Source organism: Sinohyriopsis cumingii, chromosome 11 (assembly GCF_028554795.1).
Source record: "Sinohyriopsis cumingii isolate HCF-2022 chromosome 11, ASM2855479v2, whole genome shotgun sequence".
NCBI lineage: Eukaryota > Metazoa > Mollusca > Bivalvia > Unionida > Unionidae > Sinohyriopsis > Sinohyriopsis cumingii.
The window spans coordinates 84,675,668-84,699,356 of record NC_142971.1 but is presented as its reverse complement, the minus strand read 5'-3'; the positions used below and the strand labels follow the sequence as shown (position 1 = coordinate 84,699,356).

At 34.5% G+C, this 23,689-nt stretch overlaps 1 protein-coding gene across 1 annotated transcript in view; it reads left to right on the top strand.

The window, feature by feature from the left end:
* The window catches only part of LOC149788890 (plexin-A4-like), a 96,582-nt gene that overhangs the window by 45,372 nt on the left and 27,521 nt on the right, over positions 1 to 23,689 (top strand). Inside the window, exons 12-15 of the mRNA XM_089973563.1 lie at positions 2,160 to 2,321; positions 9,711 to 9,841; positions 12,099 to 12,182; positions 23,227 to 23,381. Of these exons, the coding sequence (XP_089829689.1) occupies positions 2,160 to 2,321; positions 9,711 to 9,841; positions 12,099 to 12,182; positions 23,227 to 23,381 (532 nt within the window). The remainder of the gene's footprint in view (positions 1 to 2,159; positions 2,322 to 9,710; positions 9,842 to 12,098; positions 12,183 to 23,226; positions 23,382 to 23,689) is intronic.

Genomic DNA, 23,689 nt, shown 5'->3' with positions numbered 1-23,689 from the left:
GAGTAAATATACACCATCACAAATGATGACCTACAGGCTTAGGATGTATCTTAATGAGTAAATATATACCATCACAAAATATGACCTGCATGCTTGGGGATGTATCTTAGTAAATACTCACCATCATAAACGATGACCTACAGACTTAGGGATGTATCTTAATGAGTAAATATAAACCATCACAAAATATGACCTCCAGGCTTGGGTATGTATCTTAATGAGTAAATATACACCATCACAAATGATGACCTACAGGCTTAGGGATGTATCCTAATGAGTAAATATACACCATCACAAAATATGACCTGCAGGCTTGGGGATGTACCTTAATGAGAAAATACCATCACAAAAGATGACCTACAGGCTTAGGGATGTATCTTAATGAGTAAATATACACCATCACAAGATATGACCTGCAAGCTTGGGGATGTTTCTTGATGAGTAAATATACATCACAAAAGATGACCTACAGACTTGGGGATGTATCTTAATTAGTAAATATGCACCATCACAAAATATAACCTGCAGGCTTGGGGATGCTTCTTAATGAGTAAATATACACCATCATAAACGATGATGTGCATGCTTGGGGATGTATCTTAATGAGTAGATATACATCACAAATGATGATCTGCATGCTTGGGGATGTATCTTAATGAGTAAATGTACACCATCACAAACGATGACCTAAAGGCTTAGGGATGTATCATAATGAGTAAATATACACGATCAAAAAATATGACCTGCATGCTTGGGGATGTATCTTAATGAGTAAATATACACGATCACAAAATATGACCTACACACTTAGGGATGTATCTTAATAAGTAAATAGTCACCATCACAAACGATGACCTACAGACTTAGGGATGTATCTTAATGAGTAAATATACACCATCACAAAATATGACCTGCAGGCTTAGGGATGTATCTTAATGAGTAAATACTCACCATCACAAACGATGACCTACAGACTTAGGGATGTATCTTAATGAGAAAATATACACCATCACAAAATATGACCTGCAGGCTTAGGGATGTATCTTAATAAGTAATTAGTCACCATCACAAACGATGACCTACAGACTTAGGGATGTATCTTAATGAGTAAATATACACCATCACAAAATATGACATGCAGGCTTAGGGATGTATCTTAATGAGTAAATATACATGATCACAAAATATGACCTACAGGCTTAAGGATGTATCTTAATGAGTAAATACTCACCATCACAAACGATGACCTACAGACTTAGGGATGTATCTTAATGAGTAAATATACACCATCACAAAATATGACCTGCAGGCTTTGGGTTGTTCCTTAATGAGTAAATATACACCATCACAAACAATGACCTTCATGCTTGGGGATGTATCTTAATGAGTAAACATACATCACAAACAATGATCTGCATGCTTGGGGATGTATCTTATTGAGTAAATATACACCATCACAAATGATGACCTACAGGCTTAGCGATGTTTCTTAATGAGTAAATATACACTATCACAAAATATGACCTGCAGGCTTAGGGATGTATCTTAATGAGTAAATATGTACCATCACAAAATATGACCTGCAGGCTTGGGGATGTATCTTAGTAAATACTCACCATCATAAACGATGACCTACAGACTTAGGGATGTATCTTAATGAGTAAATATACACCATCACAAAATATGACCTCCAGGCTTGGGGATGTATCTTGATGAGTAAATACTCACCATCACAAAATATGACCTGCAGGCTTAGGGATGTAGAATAGACCCAATGCACCATCCCACATGTCTGATGAAGGCAGGAACCACAGTTATGCAGTGGGAAATGTGCTGGACTTATGATTGAAATGGTTCAAAAGAAGATCTCTGTAACCTACATTTAACACTTGACTAGCTTAAGTAAGCATTTTTATTTTGCTTATGTCTGTAAATTCACTATAAACTATGCTAAATCACAATATGATAAATTATTAACATGTGCTTAAAACTAGAGAAAATTAATATGTTAAATATGTGCCTTTTTGCAGGTGATCATTCATATTATTGAATCTGTCAATGTGATTTTAATTTTTTTATATGGGCTGAATGAAAGATTGCAAATACAGATTTGTATGAAATTACTAGACTCATGTTTATCTGTGTTTTGATGATTTCAGAATGGCATGCTGGGAGCAGCGGTTGCTTGCTGCTACATGACATTGATGTTTCCAATCATGTGTCAGATGGATGGAAGCGGCTGAATACTTTAGCCCACTATAATGTTTTTGATGGCTGCAAGATGGCACTGGTTGAAACAAATATACAAGAGGAGGACTATGGTATGTAAAAGTACTGTCATAAGTGTAAGGGACTATGCTGTAACATATACATGATTCAAACCGTTGTGTCATGGCCCCAGTTTTTATTGAGTCCACCTTGGCAGAAGTTTTTCACCATGCTTGTCATGGCTATCCCTTAGGTGTCACCATGCTTATCACAGTTATCCCTTAGGTGTCACAATGCTTGACATGGCTATCCAATAGTTGTCACAATGCTTGACATGGCTATCCCTTAGGTGTCACCATGCTTGACATGGTTATCCCTTAGGTGTCACAATGCTTGACATGGCTACCCTTAGATGTCACAATGCTTGACATGGCTGTCCCTTAGGTGTCACAATGCTTGACATGGCTGTCCCTTAGGTGTCACAATGCTTGACATGGTTATCCATTAGCTGTCACAATGCTTGACATGGCTATCCCTTAGATGTCACAATGTTTGACATGGCTATCCTGGTGTCACCATGCTTGACATGGCTATCCCTTAGGTGTCACCATGCTTGACATGCCTTTAGCCTTAAGTGTCTTCATGCTTGTCCATTCATATGTCTGTCCACATGCTAGATTAATATCAGTGTTAAAGTTTTTTTTTACTTGCCATCATTATCTAAGCCTGGGGGCATGCAGGCCAGGTCAGACTGTTGTTAACATTTTATAACCAATAATTGTACCATGCATTGTGAAAATATTAGTAACTGCTAATAAACAAATGGTAGTAATTCAACAAACATATATAAAACCTGTTACTTATGGGTTATTCATAGCTTGTTTTTGCTCTTTCTCTCTAAATAAATGTGTCTGTACACACACACACACACACACACCAATTACAGATTGCTGTCATTTATTGGTTCTTTATTAAATATACCAATGGGTTGCAACTATCCATTCTTGTCTTGTCAGAGTTTGATGTTTATTAAATATTCCAATGGTTCACTAGTCATTCTATTCCTGGCAATATTTGTATTAAATACTCCAGTTGGCTACTTGCCATTCTAGCCCTGGCAATGTTTTATTTGTTTTTATTATTTTTATTATTGCACTTGTTGTGCTAAGCGTGGCTGATCATGAAAATGTTTGTTGTCCAGAAGATCATTAAACACTTGGACAGTTTAAACTATATATCAACTATAAATTCAGTGTTTAAAAGATTATGTCTGGTGTTTAAAATATTATGTTTGGTCTGGATTGCATAAAACTTTCACTTTCAACCAAAATACATCTGTAATGAACATATCTAGACAACTCTTTAAAGCAGTCTTCGGTTGACTAGAAAATGTACATTGCTAACTAAATTACATGGTTATCATGTTTCTGGTTCAGTTTTGCAGGTTGTAAAATGTGCATTATGACTTCCAGAAACAGTGGCTTAGTGCTTTAGAAATTGTGTCAAACACATTAATATACAGTACTGAATCTTCTCTACTTTCTTTGAGAAAGCAATAAATTAATTTAACGAAGCAATGAACACTTCATTAATTATCATCAGACAGTAATTTTCCTTTATTTGTCTTGGCTTAGTGGTTATTGTGTCAGACTTGAGACCAAAAGGCTGCATGTTCAAATTCTACCAACAGACTAGCACTAGTCAGATTTATGTAATACTCATTTAAAGTGGAATGTAAATATGAAAACACAAGCTCTGATAAAGTTACATAAACAACAATTAGAGCAAATAAAAGCAAATACCAGTCAACACTTTTTCGTCATGAAGGTTATGAATTAACATAGATGCATGCACTTAGATACACCATGACACAAACTATTACATAATTATGCATGGCAGACATAGATGTATATATGCATCCAGCCAGCCAGCCATTAGGTCTGAGCAAATACCATATCCTGTCATTTGGAACTAGCAACAGTCCAAATCAGGCTTTCCTAATCATGATGTGATAGGTGTTTGTCCCAACACAAATTCCATATGCTGTCATTGGGAACTATTAACAGTCCGAGTCAGGCTTTCCTAATCATAATGTGATAGGTGTTTGTCCCAGTACTAATGCCACATGCTGTCACAGCCCCAGTACAAGTCAGATTGTGCCATACTTAAAGAGTAACAATTCCAAATTTGTGCTTTTGTGTACAATATCTTTCTGATGTATTACTCATTATTTGATCAGTGTTATTTCATTAAATAAGGATGCTTTCAGTGGAAGTCATCAGCTAGCCACATGCATTTAAATAAATGAATTGCTGCCAGCATCTTTCTGGGTGCAGAATCTTAGAGATCAAATTAAATTGATCATTGAAAGTTTACATGCTGCAACTTGAATATTTGTTGTGCTCTGTTGTTATGAAGAAGAAATATTATTTTGAAAATCAAACCTTGCATATTTTTGATGGAATCACATGTATTGTGGATTCAGCATATATGATGAGTTTCATGGGTGAGTACATGTTGTTGATACTCTATTCATGCTATATATTAGACATGTATATATAAAGAGTATTCACATATATGTAGCAATTCGTGGTTCTCTAAATAAATTAAAATATTATATATGCCTTCTCTGTTTCACTACAGGTGCATTTCTCATTTAATATGCATTGATTTAAGATGGTAACTGTGATGATGAAGCACATATTTTACTGCCTGCATTTATTACCTACCCACCCACCCACCGCACACAATTTATTTTAGGGTACATGCATCATTGTCTTCAGTTAACTGACCTAGCTGCTTATAACACTGTTCAGTCTATAACACAGTCAGGTTCTATGTTGCCCAACTACCGTCTTATAGGGAGGTCACACTGTAGTATTGAATGCCTTCTGCAGTTATTCTTCAAGAACAAATAACATTACATACTCAGTATGCAATAACTTGAACATAAATATTTAATTGAACTGAATTGAAACTGGACCTTTCCCAAGCTCTTAAAACATTTAGCTATTTATATTCAGGCTCAGGTTGCAATTATTTCATTTGCTGCATGTTTTTTGACCTCTGTTGATGACATCACTTAGTTTGTAATATCTGTCTTTTATGTCCTATATAACTTGATTTTGTTTGCAATACCTGTCTTTTATGTCTTATTATAACATAATTTAGTTGGTAATACATGTCTTTTTTGTCTTATTATAACATAATTTAGTTGGTAATACATGTCTTTTATGTCTTATTATAACATGAATTTGTTTGCAATACCTGTCTTTTATGTCTTATTATAACATGATTTTGTTTGCAATACATGTCTTTTATGTCTTATTATAACATGATTTTGTTTGCAATACCTGTCTTTTATGTCTTATTATAACATAATTTAGTTGGTAATACATGTCTTTTATGTCTTATTATAACATACTTTAGTTGGTAATACATGTCTTTTATGTCTTATTATAACATGATTTTGTTTGCAATACCTGTCTTTTATGTCTTATTATAACATGATTTAGTTCGTTAAACATCTTTTATATTTTATTTTGACAAAATTTAGTTTTTAATAACTGTCTGTTACATCTTATTTTGACATTATTTAGTTTGTAAAACCTGTCACTGTTGAATATATCAGTAAATGTCTTTAAAATATCCTTAGGATCATAATGATACTGTTTTATAGTGCAATATTGATGTACATGACAAGAACTCAATACACCACTTCCTCAATAACTAGCGCCCTGATAACTTGCGATCCCGCTTATAACGCCATGTCAGGCATGGATCCCATTTTTTAAACCCGAAAATACCCCCAAAAATTATCCCTAGTCTAGTGTAACCAAAGAATTACATGGGTCTGTACATCATCAGCGACAGCCAAAAGTACCAGCATGTGTTGACATGATTACTGACTTTATCAGCATTGATATGCAGTAATTGAAACAAAGCCATTTGCATGTGTAAAGATTGCATTGTTAGCTCTACAAAGTAGAGTTTAGCTATTAGCTATTATACTGCCATCAGTGATGGCATCCATACACATAAAAGCATATTTGCATGTACTGCCATCAGTATGCGCATCTACACACAGAAAATCATATGTACTTCATCAGTGTTGGCATCAGTATGGATATCCACACACATAAAATCATATTTATATGTACTGCCATCAATGTTGGCATCATTATTGGCATTCACACACATAATAAAGCATATTTATATGTATTGCCATCAGTGTTGGCATCAGTATGGGCATCCACACACATAAAAGCATATTTATATGTACTGCCATCCATGTGGGCATCAGTATGGGCATCCACACACATATAAAAGCATATTTGTATGTACTGCCATCAGTGTTGGTATCAGTATGGGCATCCACACACATAAAAGCATAGTAATATGTAGTCATCAGTGTTGGCATCACTATGGGCATTCACACACATGAAAGCATATTTACATCTACTGACATCAGAGCAGTACAAACATGACAACAGTCCTCTCAAGTCATGTCAATGAACTCTCTACCTCTAACAATGGGCCTCAACACTGCTGACAGCACTGTCACAGGTGAAAAAGTGATACCAGTGTCTTACTATCCACTGACAAGGTTGTTGTTGTTGTGGAGTTTAACGCCATTTGTCAGCACAAGATAGGCTATACATGGCGGCCAGTATTAATGGTGGAGGAAGAACCCGGGCAAACCCCAGAAAGAACCACCAACCCACAAGAAGCTGCTAACAAGCTTTCTCACATACCCACATTAGCCGAATCCAAGACTCGAACCCATGCAGACAGAGGTGAGATGGCAGTGATTCGTAATGGACAGCGCTTTAGACCACTCGGCCACTCGGGGCCCCACACTGACAAGGTTAAAATCCTCTCAATTTCATGTCTACCAATGAATGAACTTTAAGACATGACATTAATAGTATTGACAACACTTTCTCTGGTGGAAAAGTGATACCTAGGTATTGCCATCCACAGACAAGACAAAATTCATTTTTCATGTCAATGAACTCCCTGGTGTAAGGTTACAATGTTTACCAAAGTTTCTAAATGTTTACATAGCATACAATGAGAAATGATGCTGTATGATAAAAAGACTCAACCTTTCCCCCAATCTGCACATTAGGCTTATGGCTGATAGCTTAGCTATTTACAAGTAACCCATTGACAATATACATTACAAACCTTGCTAGGCTTGTATTTGTTTCATTTGTTGTATACTTTTTACCTCTTTCTAAGAAAAAAATAATTTTTTAAAACCAGTCTTTTGTTTGAAATATCTAATACTTCAGGTGAAACATCCTTAGGACCATTCTGATATCATTTTGTAGATATATTCACATCATACAAAAACTGACCACTGAACTGGACATACTGCCTGTTCATGTACACACACTACTTTTGTAGGATCCACAGTGACTATAATAAACTGCAGTGGATTATAAACTTGAAAAAAATGGCATTTCTCAAAAATAAATGTTACTCATCTTTGTCTCATTAATTAGTATTTATTTATTTTTAAACACCCTAATTACTGACAGCATGATCTGGTGTTCTACATATACCCTACTTACTGAAGGTTTCATTTGGTGTTCTTCATACACACTACTTACTGAAGGCATCATTTGGTGTTCTTCATACACACTACTTACTGAAGGCATCATTTGGTGTTCTTCATACACACTACTTACTGAAGGCATCATTTGGTGTTCTTCATACACACTACTTACTGAAGGCATCATTTGGTGTTCTTCGTACACACTACTTACTGAAGGCATCATTTGGTGTTCTTCATACACACTACTTACTGAAGGCATTATGTGGTGTTCTTCATACACTCTACTTACTGAAGGTTTCATTTGGTGTTCTTATACACTACTTGCTGAAGGTGTCATTTGGTGTTCTTCATACACACTACTTACTGAAGGCATCATTTGGTGTTCTCATACACTACTTGCTGAAGGTGTCATTTGGTGTTCTTCATGCACACTACTTACTGAAGGCATCATTGGTGTTCTTCATACACCCTGCTTACTGAAGGTGTCATTTGGTGTTCTTCATACATATTCATAATCTGGGTTTAATAGGAATCAGTTCAAACTTATTTGTGTTATCATGCATACGAACTATTACAGATAGCAAGAGTCTTTCAAAGGGACTTAACTCAATGTCTTAAAAGAATTTCCAGGAATTCTAGAAAAAGCCCATTATTTTCCTCATTTTAAAAACTGAGCACTGATACCATCTATGATATTCTGGAGAAATACAACAATTTATAATAATTATTTTTATTCCTGTTATTAATTGTGTATTTGCTTTCATGATTTTTCTGATAATTAATTCCAATGAGGCAGCCCAATAATTACACAAAATTGGTGTCCATTATAAAAATGATTTGACTACTCACCTCGCTGTTCACTGTGAAATGATAACAGATGAATTCTCAGCAGAAACAAATGCCTGTTGCATATGTAATTATATTTCAAATGAAATATCATTGACTCCTTAAACTTCATTTTCTCAAGATATTTATTAATACTGCAAAGAAGTAGATGTTATTGTAACCTTTTCATGTTAAAGTGTGTTTTACAAATATCACAGTTTTTCAACCAATGAATAATTAAAACTACTTACATTCCTATCATAATTCATAACATGTAAAGAAATATTATTTTGAATTACAAAGCAACACAAATTAAAGTTTCAATAACCTGAAATAAATATATTTTCATTTAATTAAAGAGCAAATATAATCTAATAAACATGTGGTGACAATTGGTACTAACTCTTTTGCAAAGTTCATCACCAAGACCGTCTTGATTAACATTCCCCATGTAAAACCATTCATGTTGCTGATGTCACATTTAACATGAGGGAGGGGCCCAGAGTGGCCAAATGGTCTAAAGTGCTATCCGTTATGGATCACTGCCATATCACCTCTGTCTGCATGGGTTCGAGTCGAGGAATCGGCTAATGTGGGTATGTGAGAAAGCTTCCAGTAGCTTCTCGTGGATCGGTGGTTCTTTCCGGGGTTTTCCCTGGTTCTTCCTCCACCATTAATACTGGCTGCCATGTATAGCATATCGTGTGCTGAAACATGGCGTAAAAAGTCTTACAACAACAACAATAACATGAGGGAAAGTATTGTTAAAGGCTCTGTCTTTATGTATTCTATTGCCAAGGAGCAAGTTACGGTCATTAGTGGATGGTTATGAAAGAACGAGGAAAAAGTGGCGAGAATCACTCTCCAACCTGTACATTTTTGTAATAATACTGTAATATGTGCTTAACAAAGTTTTGTGCACAGTAAAACCTGACATGGAAGGTTTCTGTTTTAGAAAACTACCACTCATGAAAGACCACATTTTTCATGAAAAATCAAATGTTTTATAACTTGATGACCTAAATATGAGACCATCAGTTTCAGGAGACCAATTGTTTGTTAGCAAAAGGATGATCTTTCAAGACAGGTTTACTGTATTACTTTTCTATTGTAGCAAACCTTAGTCCTAAACAGATTACTTCTGAGATGACTGGAGCCACTGAATCATTTCGGCTGATGTCCGGTAGCCCCAAAAGCACCACCTCTGAGGTAGACAGTCTTCGGGAGATTAAGCTGTGGCATCTGGTGAGTTGGTCATGAAACCAGTATGTACAAGGTCCAGATTAAAACAGTTTGTACAAAGTCCAGTTTAAAACAGTTTGTTCAAGGTCCAGATTATACCAGTTTGTACAAGGTCCAGATTAAACCAGTTTGTACATGGTCCAGATTAAACCAGTTTGCACAAGGTCCAAATTAAACTAGTATGTACAAAGTCCAAGTTCACTGGGGGTTTTGTGTGTAAATTTGACTATGAATTCTGGGCAATAAATTGGTTCTTTATAACATTTTACTCTGATTTCATGAAATTGGATTACAAATATATGGGAATTCATCATATAACCAAAGTGATTAGGATTTGAGCTGTAGATCTCTTGGGGTTCAGTTTGAGTTTCCATTAGTTCTGTGATGGCTCAAGCAGAGTAAAGTGAAGAATCTGAATTTCATTAATCCTTATATGCTGTTGTGAGAGAGAAAATATACAATTATATTCATGCCGTCTTAGACATTTTATAAATAATAATGGCCAGTGTAATCTTATGAAATATAATGGTTATTCCACTTAAGGGAATGGATGTGTCAAGGTCAGAAAGCCAGCTAATATGAGATTTTATGGGTTAGTGTTCTTATGCAGATGAAACTTGATAGTGTAATAAATATTAAGGGTAACATCATACCAGTTGGTTGTAGAACACTGACTCCTCATCCTTATTAGCATCTTATATAGTCCTTTTTAAATAGTCTTTGTATATCATACACAGAGGATTTCAAACAAATCATGATTTAATGTTGAATTTACTAAAAAAGTTAATAATTTCTAACATTTGTTGCCATAGAGACGCTGGAATTTGTCTGACAATGTTCTTCATTTAGTCATTACTGATTGGAGAATCTGTTTTTATTTTAAGAGATTAGTAATGAGAGACACATAGAAGAACAGAAAATAATTTAGAACAATTCATGCTGCTGCCTTAAATACAGCAATGACAAAATGATCCCATTTTCAAGTTGACAATAAGCACTTATCCATATTTAAAGAAAGACACTTTCTTTGATTTTCACATAACAATTAACAAGTGTATGTAAATTTGAAATGTTCATCACTTTCACTGGAAATATCTGTTGACATAGCTTAATTCACTATGCCAGGTAAATGACTGGAGTTCTGGTATCATGTACCTGTATCTCAATGTAGCTGCTATTCTCTCATGCCTCCATGGTGTATGTCAACACTTGCAATATTTTATTTATTGGTAGATGTAGCAGCATTCCAATTTTGGGAGTTTGGAGCTAAGGGGTGTCCAATGGATGTGGAAGTTCACAGAAGGAAACCTGGCCATATGAGTCATTGTTCTGATTAGTATCACCCCAAGACATAACTTTGTCTGTCCAAAATGTGTGGTGTTAAAGTGCCATTTTGTGTTAATTGAATCTACAGTTGAGATCTCTTTTGTATTTCAATTTCTTTATCAGGGATCACCTCAGCTCTTCTGGGAAACTTTCCATTGCCTTCACATGTTGTAATCCTTTGCTGTGTACTACTTTATTCTACTTTCTGCTTTGCTAATTTGATTCCAGATTGCAAACTTAAGCTGCCTTTCAGCTTGAAAGGAACCACTGGAATGAATTCTTTGGGTTTGTTTTAACACTTGTGAAAAATTTACAGAGCAATGGGCACAGTTTGTATGATTCTATGTTATGGATATTTCATTTATGACAATCTCATGAACTTTGCTCAGTGCTGCCATCTGTAGCAATAGTCATGGCTGAGCTAAAGTTGGAGGGATCATAATTTGTCTTCTTTCTGCTGGAATTTAGTTGGAGGGATCATACTTTGTCTTCTTTCTGCTGGAATTTAGTTGGAGGGATCATACTTTGTCTTCTTTCTGCTGGGATTTGTTCCTCTTTATCATTATCATCAAATCGCACATGGTAGGAGATGACTACAGTGCATGTACTGTATGTTTCTCTGATAGTTGGCAGCTTGTTTCCAGTGTCCACTCTGCTACTGGTTAGATGGCAACTGTCATATTGTTGATAATTATAAAAGCAACAGCCAGCCAAAAATAAGAGTACTACAAAATGTTTTCATGGGTGTATTCTGACCAATCTAATTCACAGAAAGTGATATGTTGTCATGTTGACATATAAATAATAATAAACCACATATACGGTATGTACGGTGTACCAATCCATGATTCTAAAGAGTCCATGTGGATTGGTACTAAATAGTATTGCAAATTAAGCAAGACATAAATTAGAACAGTTTATGCATGTCTTGCAGGTGAAACCGGAAGATGAGTCTCAGAAGAGAGGCAAGACCAAAGACTTAGTAGAACTGTATCTCAACAGACTCCTTAGTATGAAGGTAGGAATTGTGCATATGAAGTTGTTAGGGAGAAAACAGAAGTGTCTCAAATTGTCTAGTAACATATACTCACTTTTAACGTCAAACAGACACAAACATTTTTGAGCTACAAAAAGCCAATTTCTCTTTGATGCTCCTTTAAGTCTTGTATTTTGCAGGTCAGATCCATCTAAAGGTGATTCAGAATTACACTTTTGGAAAAATAAACTACCCCAACTGGATATATTGATAGATAGATATATACAGATAGATAATTAGATAGATACAGTCGAACCCATTTATCTTGACCACCGTTATCTCTAGAACTCGTGTATGTCAAGTGTTTTGGTCCGGTCCCAAACAATCCTTTGTTATGCTCATTTTCACCCGCTTGTCTCGACCCCTATTAAATTTATAACCCCATTATGTCGGGCATGAGTTTCAGTCCAAAGTAACATGTGGACCTGTTTAATTAGACAAAATGCAACTTTAGCAGCAGAGAGGTGAACAAACCATTTGCTGGCAGGTCCATTTTTTGAAAATTAAAGCTTTCTATGAAAAATGAAAATCAAAGGTTAATAATGTCAATGTTTTGTTTACCGTGACACTTATTTGTGGTTGCTTCTATAATGTGTGAGTAATTAAATCATTATTATATCAGTCTCTCAACCAAAGGTTTTATCAAGACCTGTAAGATATTACAACCGAGAATCATGTAAATTTATCGTGATAAATCCATGTGGAGCAGATTGTGCTTTTGAAAAGAAGTTTTTGAACCTAATCATGTCCATGTCCCCTGAACACCAAGTCTGATGAATATTTCTCAGAGTATGTGTATCGACTCCATTAAACACAGCTAAAATATTAAGGTTATCTCTCATCACTTTAGGTATTTGTGTATATTGTTGAGTAACAGTAATCACATCTGTGTTTTTGTGTCTGCCTCAAGAAAATATTCTTGTTGGATTTGATTTTTTTCCCAGCATTACATCATAGTATACAACAAGATTATTAATAAATCCATCGAGGTCATCCACAAGTGGGGCTTCATCAATATCAGTGATAAAATCAATAATATCATTGTTGTCCTCGTCCACAATTTTGCATTTTCATTAAATCTTTAAGCACAACATAACATCTGGGATCATCTACGGATGGTGCCATTAAATATAACTTATAATTGTCTTTTACCCGATCCAGATGGACCTATTAATATCATTCTGATTGAATCTGGTAATGCTGAACTATGTTTTACTGGTTCTAGCTTTCGTGTTGCTGAGAAATCAATGACATCCTTATTGTACAAATATATAAAAAAAATATGGATCTATATTGTGCTCAATGCATAGCATCCACCACCACAAGTGTTTTAACAACAATAATAACAAAAAATAAAAAACCTGCACTTACAGGTAAATGTGTGAAATGTGGTACAAATAAATATAAATTTATTTCATTTTTACGAAGACAGGTGTTGATATCACTGCTTCATTAGTAAAATTACCAGGAGTTCCATGGGCTAAATACCCAACTTGATATCCGACTTGACAAGCGAGATCAACCAAGATCTTTAGAGTATCCAATAAATGCAATTGATCAAGCATGTCACATTCATGCAGTGGCACATGAACAATTGTGTGCATGTCACTATAATCAAACAAATAAATAAATCATGTCACATCCGTGATGCAGCTTATTAAAGTAAAGATTTACAACAATGAATATTGCAGATGTGAAGTTGATTCACTTGTTAAATTCCATAAAAAATAAATCTTTCAGAGAATCATTAGCTATTTAGTTGGTAAGATCTGCAATGAAAGATACACTAGTATTAGGGGCTGGTAATTAATCAACCGAATATTATAACATACTTGAATTGATTTAGTATAGCCCAAGAGGATATTGGAGGGGTGGAACAGTGATTAGTAAACTCGCTGATGCAGCAAATGTTACACATTCTCTTGCTGCAAATTGGTTAGCATGAGAGGCAAAATGGCAAATCTAACTACCATCACCTAAAAAAGTTAGCATGCACATTTTGATGTCAGCACTTCTAATGAAGTTCATCAGGCAGATATTTTATTTTTACCACAAGATACTATTAAAATTGTTAGATGTAAATCTTGTGCATACAAATCACATAAACGGTCATTGACTTTGCAAGCAGATATAAAAAAGCAGAACCACTATGAACTAAAACTGTACAGCAGTTGAAATTGCATCTGCTTTTGAATGAATTTATCAATGAGGACCCTTGTGATGGCCACAGTTGCTACAGATTGATTCTGGCAAAGAATTTCTTGGTGCTGTATCATCTCTGATGAAAAAATATAATGTCAGAATTAGACAAGGACATTCCGCATTTCATAGTGATTAGGCAATTGTTGAACGATTTAATGGAACACTTGATGAGCGGTTATTTGGATATCAATATGTGCAGGAAATAATTCAGAAAGATATGAGATCTTGCAAATGGGTTGCAAGATTACCATGTTTTCCTCGTCATTTTGTTCCAACATCAATAACATATATCCAGGAGATCCACCTGATGGAGTCAGTGGAACACCATGAAATGTGGTAGATATTGTAAATGTCATAATGCCAGGTACTGTGAACCTGTATATACCGGTAACCTCAGCACAATGTTTGATGGATTTGTTAAGTGGTGATCATAATGTTTGTCCAGACGCAACTGTATATACTGAAAGGTCGGTAATTTTTTTGTCAGAGACTTTAGTGTCGATGACTGGTTGACTTCCAAAAAATTCATTAATGGATCTATTTATGTTTCTACAAAACTCATAAACAATTGTACATGATTAGAATAATCAGTTCTAAATGAGGTCATTTCATTATTAACTGAAACTAATGAGTTCATGATTGGGTGGTTCTTATTATCGATGTATTTCTTCATTACAGCATCAATGTCTGATTCTGGTTCTCCATGGTCAGTCATTTTATTATTAGACATATTGAGAGAACCAGTCATGATATCACCGGATTTTTGTACTCAGACCACGAATAATATCTAATATCATTGACAAAATAACACTGGGTTTAGTTTTTCCATTGCTATCAAACACAGCTATGCTATTTTCAGTTATTCCAATAATTTTAACGATAATATCTTTCAATGAAAGAATGCTTGTTTTTAATTTTCCTTGCTTATCTTGAAATACAACAACTTCATTTGGATCTACATTTGCAAGATTTAATAATTCAAATATTTCATCACTAATCTGTTTACTTACATTTTCATAGGTTATTCCATTGGTTTTTTGTTTTTGTTTATTAGAAGATCTTCCATAAATATCAACTATTATACTTTAAGATCTGTTTGAAATGATGGACCGTCTGCTTGTATATTCATACACGACTTTATGAGGTGGTAATGTTGATGATGACAGCATTGAGTACAGAAATTACTTTACGGTCGCATATTGGTGGATCGGTTATTGTTTGTGTTGGTAATGTTGAATACCAGACTGGAGTTTTTATTGTGTTTACATAATTTAAAAATTCTTTTGGTGGAGCCAACCCATACAAATCAAAATAAATAATTCCACGTGGATCAATCGCGTATGCAGCCCAATGAGTACCTGAACCAGAACTTTTATTGAGATTGATGATACTGGTTTCACAATTGTTTGGTTGTTTGGGTAATTTGTCATGCATAAAAACACCATTAATTTTTTATATTTAATTTTTTAGTAGCATCGAGTAAATCAAAATTGGACATAGGAAGAATCAGCAAAGCGTCCCTGGAAGTCTCAAACCCTTTCCTTACCAATGAGGGGTAGCTATAAATATTAGAGCCATTCCCTATTTTTCTTCCTTGTCCTAGTACCTTTTTTTGCTGCTAATCCATCAGCAGCTCCAAAAGCACCAAGTGCAGCTGCTTTTGCAACAGCTGGGGCTACAGCGGCTAATAAAGCTGGTATAGCTGGCATAGCTGCAAGAAGTGGAAATATACCACTCATTTTAATTGAGTCTTAACTACAACAGCAGAAAGATTAAGTCTAACACCGGTTTTTGATTCTTTGGCATCATTGAAATGCCTGAGTTGACATTCTGATAATGATTTATTTTGACCACCTGTGATCTGATCTTCTTTTAGTGATATTTGTATTCCACAATTTTTTGCTGATTTTGATTAAAGTTTTTTAATCTGACCAGGAGTCAGAGTAACGCTAACATGATGATATGACATTGTGAGTGATTTAATTTACATATTTTTTACTGGTGCATCAATAACTCTCATTTGTCCACCAGTACATTCAAGTAACATTGCTTTATCACTGAGTATAACTGCAATTGCTCTGGAATTAACACCACCACTGGTGTTTATGCAAGCTTGAAAATGAATCTCAACGACAGATTGTTTAAATAAATTTATATGTTACAGTGAAAAGTAACAGATTGGATACAGTGTTGTGAAATTTAGCTGTGATATTTGTAAACCAATGTCAACATTTTGATCATGTCCCATCAAAGTCATTAAATAATGACATACATGCAGTATGTAAATTTGATCAAGGTTAACAATATATCTTCAGATGATTCTTGATGTCCGTTTATCCTTAATAAAACTCACTAACTCCAAGTCTGTCAAATAACATTGGACTTCGTTCTTGAGAGTTTAACCTTTCAGCATTTTGTAAAGCAATAAATATATGTCGTGGTGCAGAAACACCTTGTTGTGATGCTATATGCCATGTAAATAAACCATCAACTACACTTTGAACACTATCTCTAGTCATTGTCAACCATGATAACAATGATTTACCACCTGAATTCATAAAAGCATGTGATTTTTCTTCTTCAACAAGTAATGTGGTCATTACTGGTATCCACAGTGAAAGTTTAAATAATATTACTTTACCAGCAGCAACAGCATTTGGTCGCCAGATTGCATCATTGTCTTCACCTTTTCTTACAAGTACAGTTGTTTGCTTAGCTCCGAAAATTACCTTTCTAACATTTCTACAAAATCCAAAGACGTGGGACAATAGAAATGAGCATGAAAATCTTCAATGATAACCTTTCAACATTAATCAATGAATTCTGCATCCTAAATTAAAATCTGGATTAGGTCTTAATATCAAATTAGCATCAGCATCTATTCCAGCTGGTTGTGGATCAGTCGCAGTGTTCCATGCTGTTTGTGCCATTAAATGTCTGTCATTAGGATGGTCCAAATTATCCTTTGCAAACATCATTGACGAACCAGCTGATCTTGTATAATCATCTGAATATCTCGCTAGACCTACTATGGTTGTAACAACATCAACATTATCTGGAATTGATTCAATCTCTTTTCCATCAGTCATGTACACAGCACTTCTGAATAATGTCATAATACCATTATTAACAAAACCAACTATGGCATCAGCTCCATATGGTAAATTAGCGACGACATATGTTACAATTTCTTCTACTTCAGTAAATGCTTCAGCTGGTAAGAAATATCTGCTTGTATCCTAAACTTGTAATTCAATTCGTCCACGTTGATATGGCTGTTGTGCTTCATAGGAATAATACTAATAATTATGAACATATTCATCTTTAAGCATTGGTGCATCCATATCAAATGCTAGATTGGATATATGCTTACACATTTTGTTATAATTATGATCATCTAGCTAGAAGGCCACTTCCTGCTATTAAATTTGTATTTATTTCTGACTGAGTATATCATCCAATTCTGCTAATTTTGGATTTGCAGCTTGATTTCTTTTTTTTACTGTTATTTGCAGTCATAACTTCAGCACTGGGTAATTTTACTGGTTGTGGTTTTCTTCATAATAAGTGAGCTAATCTTTCTTTGATTGCTGAAAATGCTTTACTGACAACATTGCCAACAGCACTGATACCTTTATTGCCAATAGTGTCAATAGTTTTCATTTCTAATTGTTTTGCAATTGGTATTGGTTTTGGAGTTATTCTCTTAACTCATTTGGCCCTGGAGTTTTTTGTAAGTTTTTGCCTGAATTGCGAGTCGGAAAAACATTTTGGGGGCTATTTCTGTATTCATTCTAATACATCAGCTTTCAACAAATTTGGCCTGAGACTAATGCCTAGTTGTATTAGAAACATCGTTTTCCATTGGTTATTTTGCTTGTGCGTGAGCAGAAGGGTAAAAGTTGGATTTTTTATTAATTTATTTTGTGTTTTGTGGGGTTTTTTTTGCTTAATGGATCCATCATTTTCATATGGAGACCACTTTTTTATTCCAAATGCCCATCTTATCCTAGTTTTTGTAAAGGTTCACCTGTCTGTATGCAATTCAGACCAGTCTGCCTTAGATCTGAGGCCAAAAGGTCTAAAATCCATACACAAAATCGCATTCTAATCCATGAATGAACTTTGGTTTTAAAAAAATGGGTCCAAAAAATAGGTTTTTCCCTCTTTATTTTGTAACGTAACTAGAACTTCCCGATCATTTGTTATCATTGTAGAGCTATATCTGTCTGCTTTTTTGGAATATCACCCACTTTGGTGTATCTTAAATGACCTTGAATAAGGGTACAGCCTCATCATACCTACAAGCGGGATTGGGGCCGAATGAGTTAAATAAACCTTGAACAACATCACCGAGTCCATCTCCATAGATTGCTTTGTACGCTGATAATTGTGAATTTATTATTCTGACCATTACAGGTCCATGTTGACCATTATGTATGATCATTTTTTAAATTACAAGTTGATTAATCACAAGTTTCAATCGCTGTAATTATCATTGATGATTTCATAAATGAGAGACTAATAAAAATTAATATGCATAATACCTCCTGCAAATAATTTTCAACATATATCAGATATTTCATTAATAATTTCTGAAGAATTATTTCCAGCTCGTTTTCCTCCAATCAGAATTTCTAATAGTTCAACATCAGAAAGAACACTGTTAGGACAAGTATTAAGGCTGCTTCCTTGAGTAACAAAACCACTTACATTAGCACCAGGAGGTGTGCCAGATTTTCTTTGTCTTACATTCTTTCTATATTGATTAAAATTAGTGTCGTCATCTTCAGCAAGTTTATTAGTAAATATGGAATATACATCTTTAACCCAATCATCTTTTGTCCTAGATCCAACATATTGAGGTTTTGCATATTTTTTTTTGATTGTATCCTTATGTGGCATTATTTACTGCGTCTAAGTATTTTGATTTCATGCCCCTTAGTCATAAATTTATTTCTTAATATTAATTACTTGTAGAAATTGTGGTTGTAAAATTTGTGGTTTCAGAGATTGTAGTTTAAAAGATTATGGTTGAGGTTGTTCTTGAATTTTTCGTTTTAAAACTTTGTGGCTCTGGAAGTTTTGATGGAGGATTTTGTGGCTTAGGTTGAGATTGTTGTTGTATACGTAAGTCCATATAAAAATTATTTATTTTTTCAATATGCGCATTATATTTTGCATCATCTTTTCTAGCCTGATTTTTGTTGTAAATATATATGATATACCCATTTTTAATTTGTAGCTAGATTAAAAGGATTGTCAGCCTGAAAACAAGTGAGTACTGCCTTTGCATGCCAGGGCTCAGGTCACATGCACTGACAGAAGACTTGGAAATATTACTTGTAAATAAAGAATCCAAAATACAACTAAAACAAATTTTTTATTGTATAAAATACAGTGTATATACAGCAAAACACAATTATTATTATAAATACAGGTTGTTAGGACTTGCACAAAAGTGGAAGCTATATTCTTTCTAGCAAACACCACAGTTGTTGTCGTTGTAGGGTTTAACACCATTTTTCAGCAAACGAAAGGCTATACATGGCAGCCAGTATTAAAGATGGAGGAAGAATCTGGGAAAACCCCAGAAAGAACTACCGACCCACGAGAACCTACTGGCAAGCTTCCTCACATACCCACATTGGTTAACACCACAGTAAACTACATTGACTTGACGCTTGCAGTGGATAGTATTTAATTTACCAGCAATATTTCAAAATCCAAATAACTGTTGATACAAGTATTGTATAAACAATACCATGATGAAAGGATGAACACGGTGCATACCATATACACATTTCTGATCAAAAATAGTGGCATAAAAACATTAAATTTGAATTCTTAGTATTTTTGTGTATTGCAAGCATCTGAATTCTCCGTTGTTCTCGATTTATACAACGTTTTGTATGTTGCACTTCTAAGACAACCCATACTCTGCATGAATTAAATTTTCAGTAAGAATGGTCGACTTGTTAGAGAGTATAAATGGTATGACGGGAATGTCCAAATTATAATTGGAACACGTGTGATATCTTTTGGCGCAGATGTAAGAGATCCTAGTGATCATCTTCTGTAAGCTTTAGATCTAGTGATCATATTCTGTAAGCTTGAGATCTAGTGATCATATTCTGTAAGCTTGAGATCTAGTGATCATGTTCTGTAAGCTTGAGATCTAGTGATCATATTCTGTAAGCTTGCGATCTAGTGATCATATTATGTAAGATTGAGATCTAGTGATCATGTTCTGTAAGCTTGAGATCTAGTGATCATATTCTGTAAGCTTGAGATCTGGTAATTTCATTCAGTAAGAGGTAATCATTTGCTCAAAGGTTTTGCAGAATTCTTCTATGTGCTTTGACCGAAAATGGAAAGTATTCTGTAGGGTTCTATGTGCATTGACCGAAAGTGGAAAGTATTCTGTAGGGTTCTATGTGCATTGACCAAAAATGTAAAGTATTCTGTAGGGTGTGTATGTGCATTGACTGAAAATGGAAAGTATTCTGTAGGGTGTGTATGTGCATTGACCGAAAATGGAAAGTATTATGTAGGGTTCTACAAATCACAGATTTTAAAGTGTATGCACAGAATTATGCACAATTCTTTCATCTGTAGGCTGCTGAATCATTTCTCCAGCAAGATCATTTAAGATGACACAGAAAATATTATGTTTTTACTTTGATTGATGATTTACAGGGTTATCAATGTATTCTTCTAGATCAGACCTAAATCACATGTTTCAGCCAATGGCAGTATTCACTCACAAAATTGTATTATCCTCAGTGTTTTGTTTTATATCTTCTCCTCTTAGCTACTGATGCATCCAATCCTTTGTTAAGTACTGAATTCATGAATACAGATTTGCTTGCAGATGTGTATATATCTAGTTCCAATGCTAAGGACTCCAGCCTTATTAGAGTTCAAAGTTAGGCACAACAAAATAAGTTGGTAATACATGCATATAGAATAAAGTTTATAATGCTGGGTACATCAGTTTGAGAAATCAAAACTATTTCTCATAATAAATATTTGTAAGTTGGAAAATGTCATGGATGACGAACATTATGTGTATCTGTAGATAATAATTTACATTGAGACTACCATGTTGAAAATACAGCAAAACTCCATATCCAGAACCTCACTAAACTGGAATCCTCTTAAACCAAGATGGTTTTCTGGTCCCGACTTGTTTCCTTTTTTAATTTCAATACTGGTAATGAATTGTTTCCTTTTTAATTTCAATACAGAAGTATTGAGTAAACTGAAATCCCTTGTCCTAAAATGAACCCCATAAAACCTTACTTAAGCATGACTAAATAGCTGCCAGATCCCAGTTGTGAGGTCCAAAAAAAGCATAAAATAAACCATGTCCATTACATGCAATTGCACAGATTATGGCCAGTGTTGACAAGAGGAAAATGTTAGTCTTTATACCTGCCTCAAGCATCAGCCTTGAAAGTTATATTTTTGTAGAACCATTGGTTGTGCAAGTCGAAGCAGCTTATATTTTTTGGCTGGTCATCCATGTCTGATACTACACACCTAAATGATCCTCAGTCAGTGAATTTTGGAATTGGAACAAGACAGGCGTACTCACCTTTCACAATAGTGTCAACAAAGACCAGCAAAAAATAATTTTGCAACCATGTTGTCTCACATTTTCCAGCTAGCAACATAAAAATGTCAGTTTCCATAAATGTGCTCCTGTTGAAACAAAATTAGTGTAAACAATAACTCAATAAATATTTAGTGTAAACAGTAACTCAATAAATACCAATAGAAACCATGATTAATGTATTAGTAAAACAAAGTTGGTACAAACCAATATTCACATTTTGTTCTAAGGGGACATAACTGAATTTGCATCTTTTTTTTGATGTCTGAAGAACTTGGTAAACCAAAAACCCATCAAGACTAAAATTTCTACTTGGTCCCATTTGTGTTCAGTAAAATACCATCTTCAAAAATTGCCTTACTCAGTAAAATTAATAAAAAGTTTATTTACAGAAACTCATATTCTGTATTACAGTGCATATAATCTTCCAACATTTGATTCCTGTTTTACTGTTTTTGGAAACTCTGCCAAATCTCATCTTGATACAAAATTATAAACTTCAGACAAATGGCAGCATGTGTTATTTTATATGCACCATTTTAATTTTCACCAAAAGAACTGTGTACAGAATTAAAATGGCTTACATTGTATGATAGGCTAGATTTTTTGTCTGTGCAGATTTTGTACATCAATTCTGCATGGAGCTAACCAAAGTACCTGCTGATTTTTTCAGGCCTTATTCGGCACATTTTACCCATCGGGTCAACATCACATGGAAGTTTTCATCAACCGAAACCAAGCATAGGGCAGTTTAAGAAAAACCAATAGTGCTTCAGCGCTGTTCAATGAAATATTCTTCCACTTCATGTAAAATCATGGAAATATTACAATATTTAGAAATATATCATAAGTATGTACAGTTTACCAATACTAATAGAATTTAGTATTTATAATACATAAGACATGTTAAACTTAATAAAAACTACTATTTTATTATATTGTTATACTTCTTATTAAAGCTTGAAAGGTATTATTATTATTATTATTACTATCATCAGTTTTTATTTATTATTATTATCACCATCCAAAACATCAGCAAGAAACAGTAGCATTTCAGCTTCTTTTCTTGTAGAATGTAGACTTGTGGAGTGAGACTGAATTCTGGAATTGTTTTGAGATTGTACCTGCTGGACACATCTTTAGTCTCCATACGAAAGATGCAGAAGTGTTATTTCTTTGAAACTGATCAAATTTGATTCATTTCAGATCTCCATCTTGCCATACATAAAGGAATTATTTGACAGTATTCTTGATGCAAATGGAGTTCCCAGCATGGTGAAGACCCTCTACGATCTACTGGATGATCTGGCAGATCAGCATAAATTAGACGAAGATACACTGCATGTTTGGAAAAGTCATAGGTACATATTTTAGCTCACATTTGTCGTTATCCTCCTATACTGTAAGGTGACATGATAGCTCATGACTCAGTTGGTAGAGTGTCAGATTTGCAATCAAAGGGTCATGGGTTGGCTACCTGCCAAGGCCAGACAAGGTCCCAGCATCATATAGACAAAAATGCGTTAAACATTGTTGTAAAAGAACAATATGATCATCTTATTTGTAGTGACATACAAGTTTAAACTTGTTGTCTTGCCTACAACAATGTCAGCAAAGAGGAAAATTGGGTCACAAAAACAAAACGAGCAGCCTTGGAAATTGTTGGTCA